At 38.3% G+C, this 19,630-nt stretch overlaps 1 protein-coding gene across 1 annotated transcript in view; it reads right to left on the reverse strand.

The window, feature by feature from the left end:
• Positions 1-19,630, reverse strand: part of LOC306860526 (calmodulin-binding transcription activator 1-like) — a gene marked incomplete at its 3' end in the record, with an annotated part of 416,062 nt that overhangs the window by 227,221 nt on the left and 169,211 nt on the right. The window contains exon 4 of the mRNA XM_079402251.1: positions 2,541-2,608. Coding sequence (XP_079258377.1) covers positions 2,541-2,608 — 68 coding nt within the window. The remainder of the gene's footprint in view (positions 1-2,540; positions 2,609-19,630) is intronic.

The following is a 19,630-nucleotide window of genomic DNA, read 5'->3' on the forward strand; positions in this document are numbered from 1 at the left end:
TAAGCCACAAAACTTTAAAGGATCACTGTCTGGTCACCATTCTAGATTCAAAAAGCCCTGAGCGTGTGCTATAACTACCGTTACAACATTCCACTGCATTCAGTGGGCACTAGAGCTCCTCCCAATCTCCTTTTAGCCAGTTATAATACACATTACCTAGCGCAGAGCCTGTAATGAGTGAGCGCAGAGAAGTACACTTTATTCATGGGCTCATTTTTTTGTGTTGGAGATAAAAAGCCCGACGGGGTGCTCTTCAACTCATCTCTAGCAATTACACAAGGAAATGTCTTATAATTGGCTTTTGCTTTATGTCCAGCCATTATCAATGTCCCTTACAGGCAGAGAGAAAATTTGGGAGAAAGTTTGAGTACTCAAAGTCCATTTGCACATGAATTAGGATTGTTAATAGGGATGTGCAAAACTACATCTTTTCAAAATCAAGTAGTTTGTTGCCTGACTAATTTATCTTATATGGACCATATTTAATTGGGCTGGATTTGGGGTCATCTGACCTCGATTGTCCCATTCTTATGGGGCGTTTATATAAGATATGATCTTGTTTTTTTTAAACAACCATGCAATGATTAAAGACCTTGCAAAGGTCATTACATTGTCTATAACAAAGTAAAAGTGGACAAATTTAAAACTTTGACAGGAATATATCATGCAAACATCCCCGTCAAACATTACCTCACAAACTGACTAGTCAGTTGTGGGATGGAAGACAGAAATTAAGATATAGAGAGAGAAAGAGATTAGACTGTGTGTAATACACTATGAACAAGCGTGAAAGATGGTGGGATACCTCGTCAGCTTTGATTTTACTCTGTGCTGATGGCGCCCAGCTCTTCCTATGTGCAGACTGGAGGAAAGCATGAGAGTGAGCAGTTTCCAGTGTCTAGCACTGAGGAGAAGGGACTCTGAGCTGTCTAATAGTATAAGATCGGCTCTCTCTAATTGGGAGAGAAGTGGGACTTCCTTCTGGAAGCAGGCGGGAGATGGAGAAAGCACTGTTCTGTTTCGACAAACTGGATAGAACAGGAGACTGGAGGGCTTAACCTGAGGCTAGGAAAAACAGACTGAAGAAACACACAGACTTAAACCCTGGCACATACACACACTGATATACAGTGTGCCCACACTAAGCTTCTTAAAATATTACACCATAAGAGACCTGACATTGTGCATCGGAGGATAAATTAAATGTAGTTTTTCCCAAAAATCTCCCCCACCTTCAAGTAACCTTCCTACTCTTATCTCTTTTTAATGATTGGTTGCATCTACTGTCTGTGCGGAGTGAGTTTTACTCTTGGTGATTGAAGACACTCTTACGCTCTGTCCTAACCAGGTGGCATACAACAAATTTACAGAGTACAGTTTTTTTTCAGTTTGCACTGAAATTGAAATAATACAAAATACAAAATCAGCTATATTTAATATGTAACAACTGCATGGAACAGAATTTTCGCCCAATGAGATCACTGTGGACAGAGCTACATTAATTATTTATTTAATTATTGCACTGTGACATTTTTTTAAATATTTGACCTACTTTTTTAATTGCTCATTAGATTATGTAATTGTAAGAAAAAATAATTACTGGAGTTATTTAAAAAAACAAAAACAAATGAATACTAGTATGATGTAAAAACTCTACAAATACAGAACTAAACATTTAGTTGTTCTCCTCACATTACAGTCATTTTTTTTATCAAAATGTATTTATTTTGATTTTATGGTGTAACACATTTTAGATATGTTCTTGACAGGTTCTTGATTATTTATGAAGTAATTCCCCAAATCCTGCTGTCCCAGATAGGCCAAACAGCCAGCGTAGCCACAGCGGCAACCTCTGTCCTTGCCTAACTCTGAGCCGTCTGCATCAGCAGCATCACTGATGCTGGATAAGTGCCACTCCATTACACATCAAATCCACCACCGTTGACCTGGCTTACAGCCAATCAAGTGTATAGTCAGTCTATTTAAAAATACACAAATCCTACTCTTGTGGGGTTTGGGAACATGTAAATTCACCAGAGCTGCTTCAGATCCCAGGGCGATTTATCAGCCATAAACCAAGATGACAGATTGATTCAGGTGCATATAGACGTGGCATGCTCACTTTTCCCTCTTCAATGTCAGTCAACACCTACCATCTACTTCTGAGCAGCTAGACAGCTTTCAGCTCATGCCTTCATTTATTAGAGAACGTTTAATTTGCTGTTAGATATGAACACATTACCATCGCACTCACAGAAGAAATGAGAGCAGAGCATTGAGCTAAGAGCTCTGCTAATAGGCTATTTGCAGTTATTAGTCCACATTAATAATCCATTACCTGTCAGGCTAACTCTTAAAAGAAGTAAACCTTTTTAAACTGCCATCGATGTCCACCAATATCAAACACCCAACTTTTAAGATAGTGGGTTGTCGGGGAAACTCCAGCTAATGGCTTCATTTGAACATCACGGCGATAAAACCCTGGAATTCTGGGGGGAAAGAGATTTCTGATGGTCAATTGATAAGATGGATATTCTTACCTTGTTTTAGGGGATGTTGTCAACCATTCTTCATGCTTTTCAAATGTTATCAAGTATGCTGCAATTTCCTGTCAGACAGAAGACAGAAAGACTGTTAGAGAATATCAACAATATTAACGTGAGCATTAATAAACTGAAATAAATGGATTAAGTGCACTCAGAATTAAACATGCATTAAAATAAGTTATAAAATGTCTATCTAAGGCCAAGTTGCATTCAAAACCGACTCGCAGGCTCAGGAACAGTATTGTGGAAATTGCATTCAGAAGATTTTGTGGATGTAGTTGCTCCCTCATTGTCTGAAGCTCACATTATATTATGTGAAGACGTGAATGACATGAAAACCTCCTTACAGTGGCTATTTGATTGCTGTAACAAAAGAGAAATCATTTCTTGGGATGCACAACAAGCATGACAGCAGATGATGCGATTTCTGGTACTGATGTTAACCCAGTCATCACTGTCACCCAACAAAAAAGAAAAGTGGATGAGTGAAACATATCCCATCATTCCTTCACAAAGCTAATCATGAGAAATGAAAGCAGACCGGTTACTGACAAGCAACCTCATGATTACCTGTGACAGCCAGCCATTCATTTCACACTGAGGGCATTTGTCATACAAAGACAGCAGGAAATGCGGAGGGACACAAATGATGTTATCAAAAAGGAGTCCAATTATTTACTGATCTTAGCGCATTGTTCTGGGTAAATTAAGACAAAACGGAATAAACAGCTTTAAGAAAAGATTTGTAAAGGCTTGCCGCTTGCCAGTTCAAGAGCATTTTTGACGAGAAATGTTTTCTTGAAACTTTACTATTTATGTATTAGGTTTTGGCAGTTTTAAATTAATGTTACATGCAGATCCAAAAGATTAATCACAGGTACATACTGTACCAGCATAAAAGTGATCTACTTTGATTTCATTACTGTTTTAAAATTCAAATGGCTTTTCATTGAAATCACTTAAATAGTGGTTCACCAAAAAACGGTCAATCAATAAGCTTACTTTCTAGAACATTACGTCAAGCAGTCTACACAAGGTAAATCCATCACACTACAATCAATTTCAATATTCTGAGTTTGACAAGATTTTATTTACTAACCTAATTAAACACTGTAAGCCTATCAATAATAGCCCAAATTCTACTCGATTCCCAAAAACCAATGGTATTCAGTTGCCCTTAGGAGGTCTAATATATATTTATAGTCAGTAACTCTATGTTTTAATCCTGTCACAGTTGGCAGTAGAGCCATCCCTCAAGGTACCAGGGTGCAAAGACTGGCAGTGCCCACAGAGAGAACGCTAGAGTTGGTGATGGCCTGCAGGTGCTGTCTGAGAGATAGTGCTGTTCTGATTAACGTTCTGCCCTCCTGTCATCAGGGCCAGAGGGAAAGAGACAAGGACGAGAGGAAGATTCTGTGGAATATGACCATGGAGAGGAGGAAGAGAACCTCTCCATAATAATAAAAAAACACACACACACACACACACTTGCCTGGCTTGCCAAACTGAAAAATCTACAGAGGAGTTAATATTTTTACTTTTCATAAGCTGTAAGCAGGATCTTCACAAACATAAACCAAGTTTTGCAGTAACCACAGTTTGTGCTTAAATTGTTTTGCTAATTAAAAAAGAAAAAACTTGATCTTACTAAATACTCATTTAAACACTTAATGTGTGCGGTTAAGAAAATAAAATAAGTCCTTGGTGCATGGTGCTAATTTACCACAGTGCTTGTGAGTAATGTTTGTTTTACAAGCCAGAAAGATAACTGGGGGCGAAACTCCTTCATTGACCTTGAGACCCATTTGAGATTCTTCTTCTTTATCGTTTTCCCATTAAAAGTCAACATGCCGACCTCTGAGCTAGGGGGATGAGCTGAGAGGCCCGGTCCAGTAAATAAAAGGCAAACGTCGGCATCCCCCACCCACTCCCCGAACAGATGTCGAGGATTATTCCAACCCCCCGATCAGCCATAAAGGTGCAATAACCTTACGGCAAAAAAAAAAAAAACCACAAACAAAAACAGAGGAGCCATTAAACAGCTGCGAGAAACAAAGTTGTGCTGTGTTATAATGAGCGGCTTGTTCTCTGTTGAGTTGATTTGGTGCAGTTGTCAAGATGGGGCATCAAAGTCTGGCCGGCAGCTGTCAATCAAGTGCTCTTTAAAACTTGGGTCAGTGATATATAAGTGTCCATGATAAAGAAAATAATAAATCTTTTAAAATGTACTCTTTGTATTCCTGTTGGTTACATATGGTTTTGAAAAAACCTTTTCAAGTAAAGTTTCAAATTTCTGTTTTCCAATATGTTCAAAAGATTTTAAATATAATAAAAAGATTTTAGGAATTTTCTCCATCAAATGCAAGTAAACAGCTTCAAAGTAATCCACACAACTCCAGCCAACAAATATGGTTCTTCTCTAGTGAAACAATTAGTCATCTTCAGAAAAAAAAGTTATATAATACAAATGTTTGCCTTGGCCCAGCTCAGTTTAGTTCACAACCTTTTGGCGACAAACGCACGTTTTTTACAGTCTATGGTTGCAGGTCAAGTGTGACTGGTGGTCGACCAATATTGTTTTTTTGACAGCCGATGCCGATATCTTGGAGAGCAGGGTGGACGATGGCCGATATAATTTTATTTAATGTTAATAAATATTTAAGAAATTTGAAATAATTTGAAAATGGATTAAAAAATTAATGTGTAAAATAAACATACTTTAGATGACAAAGTATTTTTCACAAATAAATAAATATTTAATAAAAATATAATTATAATTAAATTAAATATAATAGGGCACAGTATTCTGGGAAGTTTGTGTGCATTGAGAATCCTATTGTTCAAATAAAACCAAGGTAACAGTCATTTTACATACAGCACACAGTGAAAATGACATGAATATGACAGTGGGCAAATACATAAAGTGCAGCACAGTTTGAAATCACGAGTTTAAAGTTTGTTAATCACGCGTTTCCTCCTGCCCTACCGTCATGCAGAGCACACGCGATCATGCAGGATACAAATACAAACTTCACAAGATCTCACAACTGGATTCTACTAAGTTTGCAAGGTTTGTGAAATTAAATGTCCATTAGTCATTCAAAGATTTGTTTAAATGATATAAATGCGTATTTGCTGACAGATTATTAGACAGACTTATATCTGTATAGACAGAACTGTTAACGATGACAACGAACCCGAGGGAGAATGTGAGCACTGTATGCTCTGGAGCTGCCGCTCTCCGCGCCGTCAAAATAAAAGTCCTTGGCTCGAACACATCGGCCAAACAGAAAAACTAATCGGCCGATGCCGATATTTGAAAAATGTCAAATATCGATATACCGATATATAATTTTTTTTTTTCCCGCACTTCACTTGAATTACATGGAGAAAAAACCTGGAATGTTTTCCTCCAAAACTTGAATTTCTCTTCGACTGAACAAAGAAAGTCAAATACATCTTGGATGGCCTGGGGGTGAGTAAATAATCAGGAAATTTTCATTTTTGGACAAACTATTTCTTTAAATCTCATGTGGTGTGGTGACAAGATGTTTATATTCTAAAAAAAATTATGTACATATATATTATATAAATATCATGTCACTACACCACATGAGATTTATGAGATTTACAGTTTCAAGAATTTCATTCTTATGAGTTTTTTTTATTATTTTTTTAATAATATAATTAAGATTTTATGATTCCTTATAATACCATGTTTCTTAATGTTAATATAGAGGTAGCATTGTAAAAAAAAAAAAAAAAACATAATTGTCCTGCCTACCTACAGGTTTGATAAAGTCAAAAGGTAGCAAATAACATTTTATAAACCAAAAACAGTGTACCACATAGCTGCCTGTACATGTGCCTGACATCTCTGCACCACACTCCGGCATTACTACAAAGGAGAAGAGGACCTTGACATTGGAGAATCTGTAAAATCCATGTATCAGAAGCTTACATCAGAAAAGCTGATTACTGAGAACCGTGTCTACCTGCACCTGTTTAAAACGCTCTTAATATGCTAAATGGTGTCACCTCTGCAAGGTGAACTAGCACACATGAAACACTGCCATCTTTTTTCCCCATGTCCTCTCCTGTTCCTGTCTCCATCTGAGGGCAACACGTAAACGAGAACCTCTGATAGGCACATCTCCGATTCAATTTTAAAAACGCCTCCCTGATAGGATACCAGACAACAGCGGCCTCAATTTTCACTCAAACTGTCATCCTCGACAGCAGCTAAAGCAAGAGGGTCTTTTGTGAATATAAGGAAACGTCTGGCAATTTAAAATAAAATATGACACACATACTTCCCTTCCTTTGTTTCTGGTGTGGAAAATTGACACAATAACAGCATAATGCAAGCAAACACAATTTTGCCAAATCCTTCCATCCTTTTTAAATCAAGAGGAGACAGAGAAGCAGCTCTGATAAATGCAATTCCCATCACATTTATCTTGCGCACAAGACACTGCTTGTATTGGCAGACATTTGATGAGGCGTTTGTTCCACCGGTAGTATCCGTGTCCCTGGCTGACCCTCGGTGTGCGTGTTTGTCGTCTCTACCTTTTGCTTTTCAGTCTTAGATTGATGTTGGTAAGGAGAGGCGTCGAAAGCATCAAAATTCACAGTTTGAGGTAACAGGACTGATCACTTGAAACAACAACAGACGTTCCATTAAAAGCGGAGATCGGCATCTCTTTGGCATTATCCCAGCACCTATCAGACACTTGCCTCTAAACACCATCCATACCTCTTCTCCCTGTTCCCATGAGCCATTGAGCAATTGAGACTAAAAAGCTCATATACATTCTCAGGGGAATGTACTCCTCTATTTGAATACTAATACTCTATTAAGTCTAACTATCTTTGGGACTGTTTAATTTAAAGGTCCCGATGTCTCTTTTGAGTCTGAAACAAAAAAGTGACTTGATCAAATGGATTCATCATTCACAGCGTGAGTTTTCATGGGTTGTGCATATGTCAACCTCATTCTTTCAACCCACACTGTTTTCCACTAGCACTCCCAGACTTTAGTGTACTTCTCTGAAAAGAGTCCTATACTAAAACACACTTTCAAGCTTTCTGCATCATTCTACTCTGTTATAAAGGCACAAATAAGTCACAGATATAGTGGAGTAAGTAAATGGGTTACAGAAGGCTTTTACAGTATAAGATAAATGTTCTTGAGAAACAGATGCGAGCGCACAGGATATTTGCTTACTTTATATAGAACTGTATAAAGTGATGATGCTTTCATTAGATTGAATAGTGAATAAACTGAATTCATGTACAGTGGGGTCCAAACTTCTGAGAGTAAATTGAAAATCTAGGATTCAAAATGTAATTTAAACCTGGACGTAACAAAGGATGCTGAAAATAAAATAAAATTAAATTAAATAATATGATGACTTCATGTTACACTAATTGGTGGACTTTTTGACACTTTACATTACAATCCACAAACTTTTGGTAGAATGCTTGGTGTCACACAGTATATGATTCTGACCTTGTTCTCCACTTGAGAGCAGGAAGTCTGTACAGAAAGGGAAGATGGATATGAGGGATTGGAGGGCGGGATTAGCTTCTCAACCGATTCTATTCCACATGATACCTTGTTCTCACTGGAAAGTGAGGTCATCTGATATTTCCTGCAGGGCAACCCATGAAACTGACCTGGCCAGGGCAGGGTGCAAATGGATTTGAGGGAAACCGGGGGAGAGGATTGAACTACCCAGGCATCCCTTAGGGCGAATTGAAATGCAATTAAACATAGAAGAGAGTGATACGCAGTGAGGGACAGCTGAGGAGGGAACAGGGAGATGAGAGGATAAATGAACGAGAGTGGGAGAGGTGTGAGGGTATAACAGACGAACGAGAGTCAGCGGGGATGAGAAAAGGTCAAGGACTTGAGAAAAAGCTGTGGAGCTCTGCATCTCTCACACAGCTCATTAAAAACAAGCACATCATTGTAAGGCAGTTTACACACTTCAGGAGATCGTGCATTAAATGGATGAAATGGATAGGGTTCATCCTGACCTGTTATCAGACGCACTGAAAACTCCTTTTATATCTAAAAGCTACAGTTCACACTGCCCCAACCAACTCCAGTAAAAAAATAGCACAGACAGTTGTTGGATTTTCTTGGATCAGCATGTTAAGCCAGTTGGTGTTTGTTGAAAATGAAAATAACAGTTATATCTCAACATCTCTCAACATTCTAATGCTGCATTCACATCATGTTGAAATTATCATAATAATCAGCTTCCGATTTATAAAAACCACTCGCAACTTCAAACTCACACTGTAAGTGAGAAACTCAGTTTATGAATGGAAATGAGTCACTTTATGCATTACTTTCTGATGATTATTTTTCTACTCCAAACTATTGCTGAGAATTTAAATGCAGGCTAAAAAAAGCAAATTTTTAATGAAATAAAATAAAATAAAATGCTGGATGAGATGATCATTTTATTAAACACAGCAGCTACAGTATAGTACTGCTGTTAAACCATAAGCACAAAGCAAAATACTAAATCATTATGAAATTCATTTAAATGTTTCAATTGAACAACCTGTAATTATTAAAAATATTGTATTAAATATGAAAAATCCAAAATAGATGCAAGGTTTTTGAAAAATAAAATAAAATAAAAGAATATATCATATAAATAATTCACAGCACATTAAAAAGAATAAAAATGTCATTTTGCAGCTGTCTACAACAAATTTACACACAGATCCATTTAAGCATTTCAAAAAAGCATTGAAAAAAAACATTCTGTGGATGTTCAGAATAGTTGCCATCACAACAACTGAACTCTAACAGCCAATTGTAGAATTTTTGAAATGTTGTTTTTCGTTGAGATAACCCTACAGTTCAGAAGATCACAAAAGTCATGCTTAGAACAGAATATTCTGTGTGCTTTAAATAAAAATGTTTTTAACATATAAGACATATAATTTATAAAGATACTTTATAACATTCATTAAATCTACGGATACTTTTAAAAGAAAATACAACGGGTGAGTAAGTTTGAAAATATTCAAGAGGAATGTGAATTCAGTCAGAAAGCCACAGAGGAGGAAAGGAGCGAGTAAGAAGAGAGAGCAAACAACAAAAGCACTCTGACTCCTGACAGCTGCACTTGGCATCTGCTGGCATGGTGTGGTGCTGTTCTACGAGTCCCTGAGCAGGGTTAAAAAGGTTTACTTTCCAGTCAACCGCCTATTAATCCCTGCATGCAGCCTCCTTGAGCAGCCCAAATGAGGAACAGGAACGGCACTCGCAGCCGACTCTGCGTAATAGCCTCTCTGCGCACGCCCCGCCACGGCCATTCAATACTCATGATGCTCGGTGCTGTGCCCCCTTCCAAAGCTTTTGGCCACCAACCTGCCGACTCAACAGAAAGCAGTGGGATGTGGCGTACCCTGTAAACAGGTCTGTAGGATGCGCAGAACCCTGTCAGCATGCTCTGAATACATCTGGTCTGTAACCGGGCAGGATGGAATCCATTTACTGCATACAGGCAACCCTCATTTGAAAGTCTCTTCAAGGCCCTTTGCCCTTTCCCATAATATGCTTTTAAAGGGTGTGGGCAGATCATATCTCTTTCCCAGCATTGGTCAGACAGACAGCCAGTCTTAACCGCCAAACAGCCTACATTATACATACAGTTGGGCCGAGATCAATTGAATTGATCCAGAATAGCTTAGATGTTTTCCAGCTGGTGGTCAGTGTTTGGCTTGGCATGCTGATCCGCCTGCGGTGCACCTCCCAGGTCCCAGACACTTCGAGGCCTCTTGAAACAAATTATCCCCATCTCACAGGATTGAATCCTCCCCATCAAGGGCTGAGTGAGTGACTGAGCTCCTGCCGTTCTGTCTAGGCCTTCTGTTTCCACAGCACAGCCTCTCTGAGTGGAGGAGGAGGATGTATTGTGGGAGGGAAGAGTTCGCACTTAGCGAGACTGTTTTGCTGCTAGTGCCAGGTCCCACTGCACGGGATAGAAATGAAACTGCTCTTTGAGGGGATGTCATCATTTTAGAGAAGAAAAAAAGAGATGGTAAGCGTCACCTCCCCTCATAACAACTCCGCTCTGAGCATGACAGCTCAGCTCTGGCTATGCATCCCAAGGTATGTGTATGAAAAGTATGTGACGGGACAAGCAATGCTTTCGTCTGCCACAACAATAAATCGTTTTTGAATGATCTTTCTCAGCAAATATCAATATATGTGATTGAGATTAATTTGATTACATGCTATGCTAATTGATCTGATTAAATCAGCATAGCATTTAATTTTAAACGATTGACACACCTAATAATCATATTTGCTAAGAGAAACATCTGCTAAGAAGGGAATATGGAAGGTGAAAAATACACTCTTTTGCTTCACTGTATAAATAAATCCACAACTGTCAGAAGTAAATAAAGCAAACTCCACGGTTGTGCAGCATTCAGAATTTAAAGGATGAAAGATAGAATGATAGAAAGGACAAAGGACAGAATGTAAGAAAGGACAGATAGAATTATAGAATGATAGATAGAAAGAACAATAGATAGAAAGAATGAAAGATAAAGAACGATAGATAGATAGATAGATAGATAGATAGATAGATAGATAGATAGATAGATAGATAGATAGATAGATAGATAGATAGATAGATAGATAGATAGATAGATAGATAGATAGATAGATAGATAGATCTCCCTCCAATTCAAATTTCATGTGGTCGGAATGAAGGAAGAGGGGAAGTTAAGTATGCCCTCTGCCACTTGCCTTGGGCACCAAAGCTCAGACGCACATCCTCTGCCTTATCCTGCTTTTTCATGGATGTGGAGGAGGATTGAGCATTTCTTCGGTTGGGACACAATAGGATACTCTATTCCCTCATGTGGCGATGAAGAAGCTCATTTGTAAATGTCGGCCATTCGCTCCCACCCTCACTAGCTCCATGGGGAGCAGCCAGGTTCACTTCCCAGAGTCCTGCGGCGCTCTCCTCCAATCTGCCCTCTCGTGTCCGTGCTTGGAGCCTTCTTCATCATCTATACAGCGGGACACCTCCCCTCCCCAGCTTCCCAAAAGCCACCATCCACCCCAGCAAGGGGAGAAGAGCGATGCCTTCATTACCACATGCAGAATGGCCCTTCTGCCATGGCTAAACAGGGAAGTACTGGGATCTATCTCTGGACAGCTGCTTTTTTTAGTTTTATTTTTTACTAGAATTGTCACTCAATTAAAAATTATAATCAAATTAATTAAACTACAGGCCAATTAATTAATCAAATGCACAGCATTAAAATACAATCAACATGTACTGAGAAAAAAATTGATGAATAAATATATGCTGATGAATACATTTTTAAACATTTTTTCTTTTTATACAGTGAGGGAAAAACATATTTGATACCCTGCTGATCTTGTACGTTTGCCCACTGACACTGACAAAGAAATTATCAGTCTATGATTTTAATGGTAGGTTTATTTTAACAGTGAGAGACAGAATAACAACAAAAACATCCAGAAAAATGCATAATGCAAAAAAGTTCTAAATTGATTTGCATTTTAATGAGTCAAATAAGTATTTGATCCCCTATCAATCAGCAAGATTTCTGGCTCCCAGGTGTCTTTTATACAGGTAAGGAGCTGAGATTTGGAGTACTCTCTTAAAGGGAGTGATCCTAATCTCAGTTTGTAACCTGTATAAAAGACAACCTGTCCACAGAAGAAATCAATCAGATTCCAAACTCTCCACCATGGCCAAGACCAAAGAGATGTCCAAGAATGTCAGGGACAAGATTATAGACCTACACAAGGCTGGAATTACATAAAACCATCACCAAGCAGCTTGGTGAGAAGGTGACAACAGTTGGTGCGATTATTCGCAAATGGAAGAAAGACCCCAAGAACATGATCCCCACCGTCAAACATGGAGGTGGAAACATTATGCTTTGGGGGTGTTTTTCTGCTAAGGGGCAGGACAACTGCACCGCATCAAAAGGACGATGGACGAGGCCATGTACCGTCAGGGCCTGGGCATTGAATCCAGCCAGGGCATTGAAAATGGGTCATGGATGGGTATTCCAGCATGACAATGACCCAAAACACATGGCCGAGGCAACTGGCTCAAGAAGTAGCACATTAAGGTCCTGGAGTGGCCTAGCCAGTCTCCAGACCTTAATCCCATAGAAAATCTGTGGAGGGAGCTGAAGGTTCGAGTTGCCAAACGTCAGCCTCGAAACCTTAATAACTTGGAGAGGATCTGCAAAGAGGAGTGGGACAAAATCCTTCCTGAGATGTGTGCAAACCTGGTGGCCAAATACAAGAAATGTCTGACCTCTGTGATTGCCAACAAGGGTTTTGCCACCAAGTACTAAGTCATGTTTTGGGGTCAAATACTTATTCGACTCATTAAAATGCAAATCAATTTATAATTTTTTTTTAAAATGCGCTTTTCTGGATATTTTTTGTTGTTATTCTGTCTCTCACTTTTCAAATAAACCTACCATTAAAATTATAGACCGATCATTTCTTTGTCAGTGGGCAAACATACAAAATCAGCAGGGGATCAAATAATTTTTTTCCTCACTGTATATTTACTACACAACATCATCCTAATGTTATGACACTTATCAAATGATATTTGAGTTCTTCCAATGTCCTTTTGAGGCATGTTACAACTTAAACTGCCAATCAAACCTCGAGTGATTTAATAGTGGTGACAGTGCCACTCCAAGTGTGAGACAGACTCATTTTGGTGGGATCATGGTGGAGTGGGAATTAGAGTAAGAAGTGAGTCTAATGCAGTGTCACTGAGTCTCATTGACGAGAGTCCCTATGGCACACCTGATGTGTGAGAAAATAGGGTGAGAGACACAGACACCATGGAGCCCTGGCAGACCTGATCATTCACACGACTCTCAGAAAGCCCTGCTTTAACCACTGACAGACTCCAGACTTGAACTAGTGCTTGACTTTGCACATAATCATGAGGATTTCTGATGACTTGACCAAGTAAAGGTGTACTTGAGACTCAAATCAGTCGCAAAATAACAAATATTCCAACAACAGCTTTAGTGATTTATCAAAAAGACAGGCATGCAATTAGCCTAGACCTACACAACCAGCTAAATAATGCTATCTGTCATATTCCAAATATGTAGGGCTGCAACTAACGATTATTTTAATAATCGATTAATCTGTCGATTATATTTTCGATTAATCGGATAAAAAAACAAAAACAAGGCATTCATTTCCAACCCTTTATTCAAAAACAGAACTAAAATATTTAGAAAGTGCACAAACACATTGCTCCTTGAACATCCCAGAGCTGTTATAATAATAATAATAAAATAAAATAAAAATGGACTAACACAAAAAACATACACATGTATGCTTTACATCTGCCAAATATATAGACTTTTTTTTTTTTAAATAAAGTGCCACCTGAGCTGCCAGAACAACAGGGGCGTGTCTAGAGCATTTTAAATGGGGGGGCCAGTCTGGGGCACTGCCTCAAAAGAGGGTGGCCGGGGGGAGGGGTTGGATACATGATGTTAATAGGCCTATATTATATAGGCTATTAATTGCACAGTGTGAGATTCATTGGTACTCACAGAACTTTGTGAGATCGCGATGAACAAAGAGTGACACTTTATTGGTTATGAGCGCTCTTTGCAAGCTTTCTAGGCAATCCATTTAAAATGTAGAACTTTGTTTTTTGCCCACACACGTTGCAAAGTTTTGGGAATGACATCTGCATATTTATGCAGGATTCGCTCTCGAAGTATCAGCATATTGATAGCAATAGAAGGGACAAAATATATGAAAATGTGCATTAAGAGAGCACCCCCACTTATTTCAGAAGCAGCCTTAGTGATTATTTCTGGAACCTGGTTGATATGCTTCTATAACTATATACAAAAACAACAAAATACAAATGCACTACATAAAATAATTTAATAAATGCATATTTACAATTTAAGCACTTAACTAAAATAAGTATTAATAAAATTAATAACTAGAGAAGGCTAACTATATTCAGCTTGCTTCCATTTAGTGAGAAAAGCCTACTCTTCACTTGAATTAGAAAAAAAAAAGCTTTTCTGGTCTTCAGTGATGCGAGGATAACGTTTGAGCATACACACAATATCTGAGTGAGACCCGAGCCAATTCATAAAAGAACAATGATTTAAAAGCACACGTCCAGTTTTGTGCGAGTGAAGGAAATCCGCTTGCGAGTGGAGAGATGCGTGCTCGCGCATTACATGATCGCGTAACATTATGCGCTCTCGACATTTGTCATTTAGATTACCCTAAAATGCCTAAAATTAATAAAGAAGAGAAGTAAGCGGCCCTAGGTAGCTGACTACACATGCCAAGATACGCCAGATGCAGTTAGAAATTTACTAAAAACAAGCCTATCGCAAGACATCTGGTAGAGGGGGCACCTAACCACGTAGACACGCACCTGCAGAACAATAAATAATTTATAAAAAATAAAGAACAATACAAATCAGAAAATTTAACAGGATTTGTTTGAATGTCAGAACTTGTTCTCTACACTACACTGCAGGCGCACACACTCGCAGATGCACACACTCGCAGACGCACACACTCGCAGACGCACACACTCACACACACACACACACTTACTTTGTTCAGACACTTTGCATTGCAGTTAACACACTTTTTCTGTTTATTTAGTGTGAAATGCTCCCACACCTTGGATGACTTGGGTCGCACGGATTTCTCTGCCTCCCATGTATCTTTCCTCTACCTCCGCTCAGGGCTCGACAGTGCGAGCATTTCACTCGCATTTGCGACTAAAAATAGATGTGTGCGAACTGGAAAATGTATTTAGGAGCACAAGTGCGAATACAAAACAAAATACAAAACAGCCTAACTTATACAGTAGCCTATAACAAACGTATTAATTTATTCTGTTTATTTATGGAAAAATTGCGATGCAGCCTCATGTGATTACTTTAGAACTTTAAAAAGGCAACGGTTTAATTTAAATGAGCACAGATGAGAAGAAAAGCGGAGCGAGTTAAAGTGAAGACGCGCTGAATGACGCACATTCGCCACTAGAGGGCGCTGCCGTTACCCCGGTAACCCAGTAAACAAATCAGCTGCGCTACTTTCCTAAAACTGTGTAAATAATGTTTCACACTCACAGTCATTTAGATATTTATATTCGCTTTAGTCTTCACAATAGCATCAAATAATTCTTACTTAAAGACTTAATGAGCTATTTATTTTCAAACATTGTTTCTAAGCTAAAACATGGCCCATCCACTGATCTATAATAGAGAACAGTGGGCCTATCTAAATATCAACGACTGATTCGTTATTATTGTTCAGTAACACAAGTTCCATTAGTTAACATGAAAAAACAATGACTGCATTTATTAATAATGCTATCTTAATTTCAACTTTTAATAATACATTATAAAATCAAAAGGTGTCTTAATATAATTCAATGGAGCTAACATTAACTAACATAGTTGTATTTTTTATTAAATCAACATTAACAAAGAATATTAACTACTGCAACAATTAGCTATTGCACATTTTTAGTTAATGTTAACCTGCTTTAACTAATGTTAACCAATGGGACTTACTTGCCTATTGTTCTTTCGTTCATTTGAACAATCTTTTGCACTCTAATCTTGAAACACTTGTTTACTTTATATTTGTATGTATTTTTTTATAAAAGTCTTTTAGTAAATTATCTTTAATAAAGTTATTTAACCTGTTAGGACGACAACACTTTTTTTCACTTAGAAATTATATATTGTGATTTAAGAACAAAAACATATACCGTGACAAAAGCTTCAATGATTATTGTGAAAATTTTATACCGACACAGTTTAATAGGATTAACTAATTACATAATTAGCCTATTAAATAGTGTCTGAAGTAAAATTATTTAAAAACCTTGTGTACTTTCTGTATTCTGATAAATTAAATAATTGTGCTTGTAAATGTCTCTTTGTATCCCCTTATTAAGCTAAAACACCTAATTAGAAAAATTTGCATTGCGCCCCTAAATGTTTTTAATGCGCTCCTAAATTTTTTGACTTAGGAGCACATGTGCTCCTTGGGGAATAGGTAAGCGTCAAGCCCTGCCTCCGCTCGTTTTTTATTTTAGCTCCGCCCTGTCTATGAGGCGCCGAACTCTGCTAGCATCCGTGCGCGAGAGAGACCGAGTGTGTTCACTCCGCTCCGCGCTCAACTAAAGTTTTTTTTTTTTTTTTTAATAATCAAACGTCTCCGCGTCGCGCGACACAACGAATCGATTATGAAATTCGTTGCCAACTCTTTTAGTAATCGATTTTTATCGATTTAATCGATTCGTTGTTGCAGCCCTACAAATATGTAATGCTATTCACTGTGGTGTAGCAAGTTATCTATCTTAGATAGTTCATTATTTTACAAATCTGCAGGTATAGCCTTAAATCCATGGATATTCAGAAATACATATTTGTATGGTGGTTGGTAATTGCTTTCCTCTAAACCACCATACTGTGTTCAGTAAAGAAAGTAAGATGTAAGGCTGAACATTTTAAGTGTATAGTTACATTTGCAAAAATGTGTGGTTGCTTGCTGTGAGCAAACCCTTAACTCTAAGCATTAAACTAACTTTAAATCATGTGATTTATTGAGGAGATGCTGTGCTATTACCTTTCTTATGACAAAATGGGCCAAAAATATAATTAAATTACATGTAAAACAATTGCATGGACTCAAGTCTGGTCTCAACAACTACTCTCCTCTTCTGGAAAAAGGAGCAGGTCTATTAGGCTGTGCCTCTACTTTCGTGCACTTTGCCAGCCTGTTTATTTCAGAGCCCAGAATCAATTAATGCTGGAATTATCCAGTGAATTCCACTATTCAGCACAGCAAATGACTGGGGCACCCTTGCGTGAAACCAATTTCGAACTTTCAATTCGAGGCGTGCCCACAACCACCTACTGGGCTCTGTGCAAAAACACGCTTCAGTTCAACTGTCCTGCCAGTGCCGGTCACCCGTGCAGCCCAGCACGTGGTTTGTGCACCGCTCCGCTCTATAAAGAAACAACACAAGAACAAGAAACAATGCAGACAGAGGGAAAACTAAAGTTTCTAGTGTTCAAACTAAATCAATCCATTAGCATTGGGAGAAGAAATGTCTTCTCAACAGAAAGACATGTCTAAAACTGCACTGACAGGAAAAACATGTTAGGAAATTCATAGGTACAGGGAGAAGAGTTATTTCAGCTCAACAAAAGTTGTGCTCTACAGAATAGAGAAATAGCCTGCAGAACTAGACATTTTCAAAATTGGCTAGTCGTGGGTTGGCTGAATCGGATTGTATGGAAGTCCTGTATAATTATGGTGGTTTTGAGTTCACCAGGCAAACTTTTTAAGGGAACCTTTACATAACATGCTCTGCTCTAGTGTTCAAAAATGGTGCAACAGCACAATTAAATTGAACAGAATGCAAGTTTTTAAAAGCTGAACTAAAAAGTCTTAACAGTGCAAGTTTTACTTCTTTATGGTTTTGCCATGCAAAACAGTGTGAAACTACTAATAAATTAAACTGAATAGTACAAATTACTGTATATAAATATAATATTGGTCGTCAGTTCTTCTTTAAAAAATGTAAAAGAACAGGCGTACACACACACTCACAAAAATGCTAGAAATCACAGAGAAGCCGGCAGGCAGGGTGCACTCTCTGTTCAAATTAGCTGGTCCACCTAAAGTGAGCTTTAATAGAGCACCGAACTGAGTCCTACTCATCACTCAGAGGGACTCGTCGTCACTCTCTCTTTGTTCCCCCTTTTTTCTCCCAGTGTTGATCCTGCCATTGTACTGCTGGGTTTGATTTGTCTTTGAGAGGGAAGACTTTAATTGAAGTGTGTTTGTGCTATCTAGTGCATCGGTCAGGCTGCCTTTGTTTGGCTATCAGCGTGCCAGACAACAGCCCACTGCCTCTGCCCTCTGTCGCCGCTTTATGTTGAGATCACAATAAAGAGACAGTGCGACTGTGAAGGTCATACCAAGATAGAGTCAAATAAAGCTAAATCTCTCCTTAACAGCATTTACCTTTCAAATAGCGTCAAGGCAGGGCAATGGCCTGCCCAGGGCCATTCATGTCTCCTCACTTCAGTTCAGAAGTGTACTGTTAGATTTTCAAACAGTTTCAGTGAAATGCCAAAAAGTTCATTAGAACGGTTTAAAATCTTATTACAAATCCTAATAGCTAATGGTTCCTGTACTTGTTGATCAAAAAATTCCCAAGACTTTCAGACATTTTTGATTACTGGATAAAGTAAACTTACATAATTTAATAGAAATTGCTCACAAAATTACTAATACGTAGCTGGTTAAATATTGCAGAGCTTAGCATAAATACAAAAAAAAATCTGATAAAAGCTTGTGTACAAAAGCTTGTCATTTGGATTCAAGATCCAAGATTTTTATTCGTCACATACACAATTATACAGAGTATAACCAGTAGTGAAATGTAGGTCAGGTCCGCTCCAAGGACAGTGCAATTATAAAGTATACAAATATTAAGAAAAAGAAAAGTAGAAAAAAATAAAATAAAATAAAGATAAAAAATATAAATATAAATGTGCAGGTCAGTATGTTGTTGACTTAGATAATAATAAGAGGAATGTGCAAAAAGTTGTACAGGGTATGTAAATAGCAGCAATATGAGGTAGAAAAAAATTCTGAAGCTTATTGATATAGTGATATTTACATGGAGTCATGTGATGTTATGACACAGCGTTAGAGTTTAGGAGCCTGATGGCCTGGGGGAAGAAGCTCCTTCTAAGTCTCTCAGTTTTTGCCATCAGGCTACGGAAGTGCTTACCAGATGGAAGCAAAGTGAATAGATGGTTACCAGGGTGATTAGAGTCCTTGATGATTTTAACAGCTCTACTTTTGCAGCGTTTGAGGTAGATGTCCTGCAGAGAGGGGAGAGCAGACCCTGAGATGCGCTCAGCTAAGCGCACAACTCTCTGTAGTGCTTTGCAGTCCTGATTGGAGCTGTTTCCATACCACACTGAGATGCACTGAG

Source organism: Barbus barbus (genome assembly GCF_936440315.1).
Source record: "Barbus barbus genome assembly, chromosome: 41".
NCBI classification, from domain to species: Eukaryota; Metazoa; Chordata; class Actinopteri; order Cypriniformes; family Cyprinidae; genus Barbus; species Barbus barbus.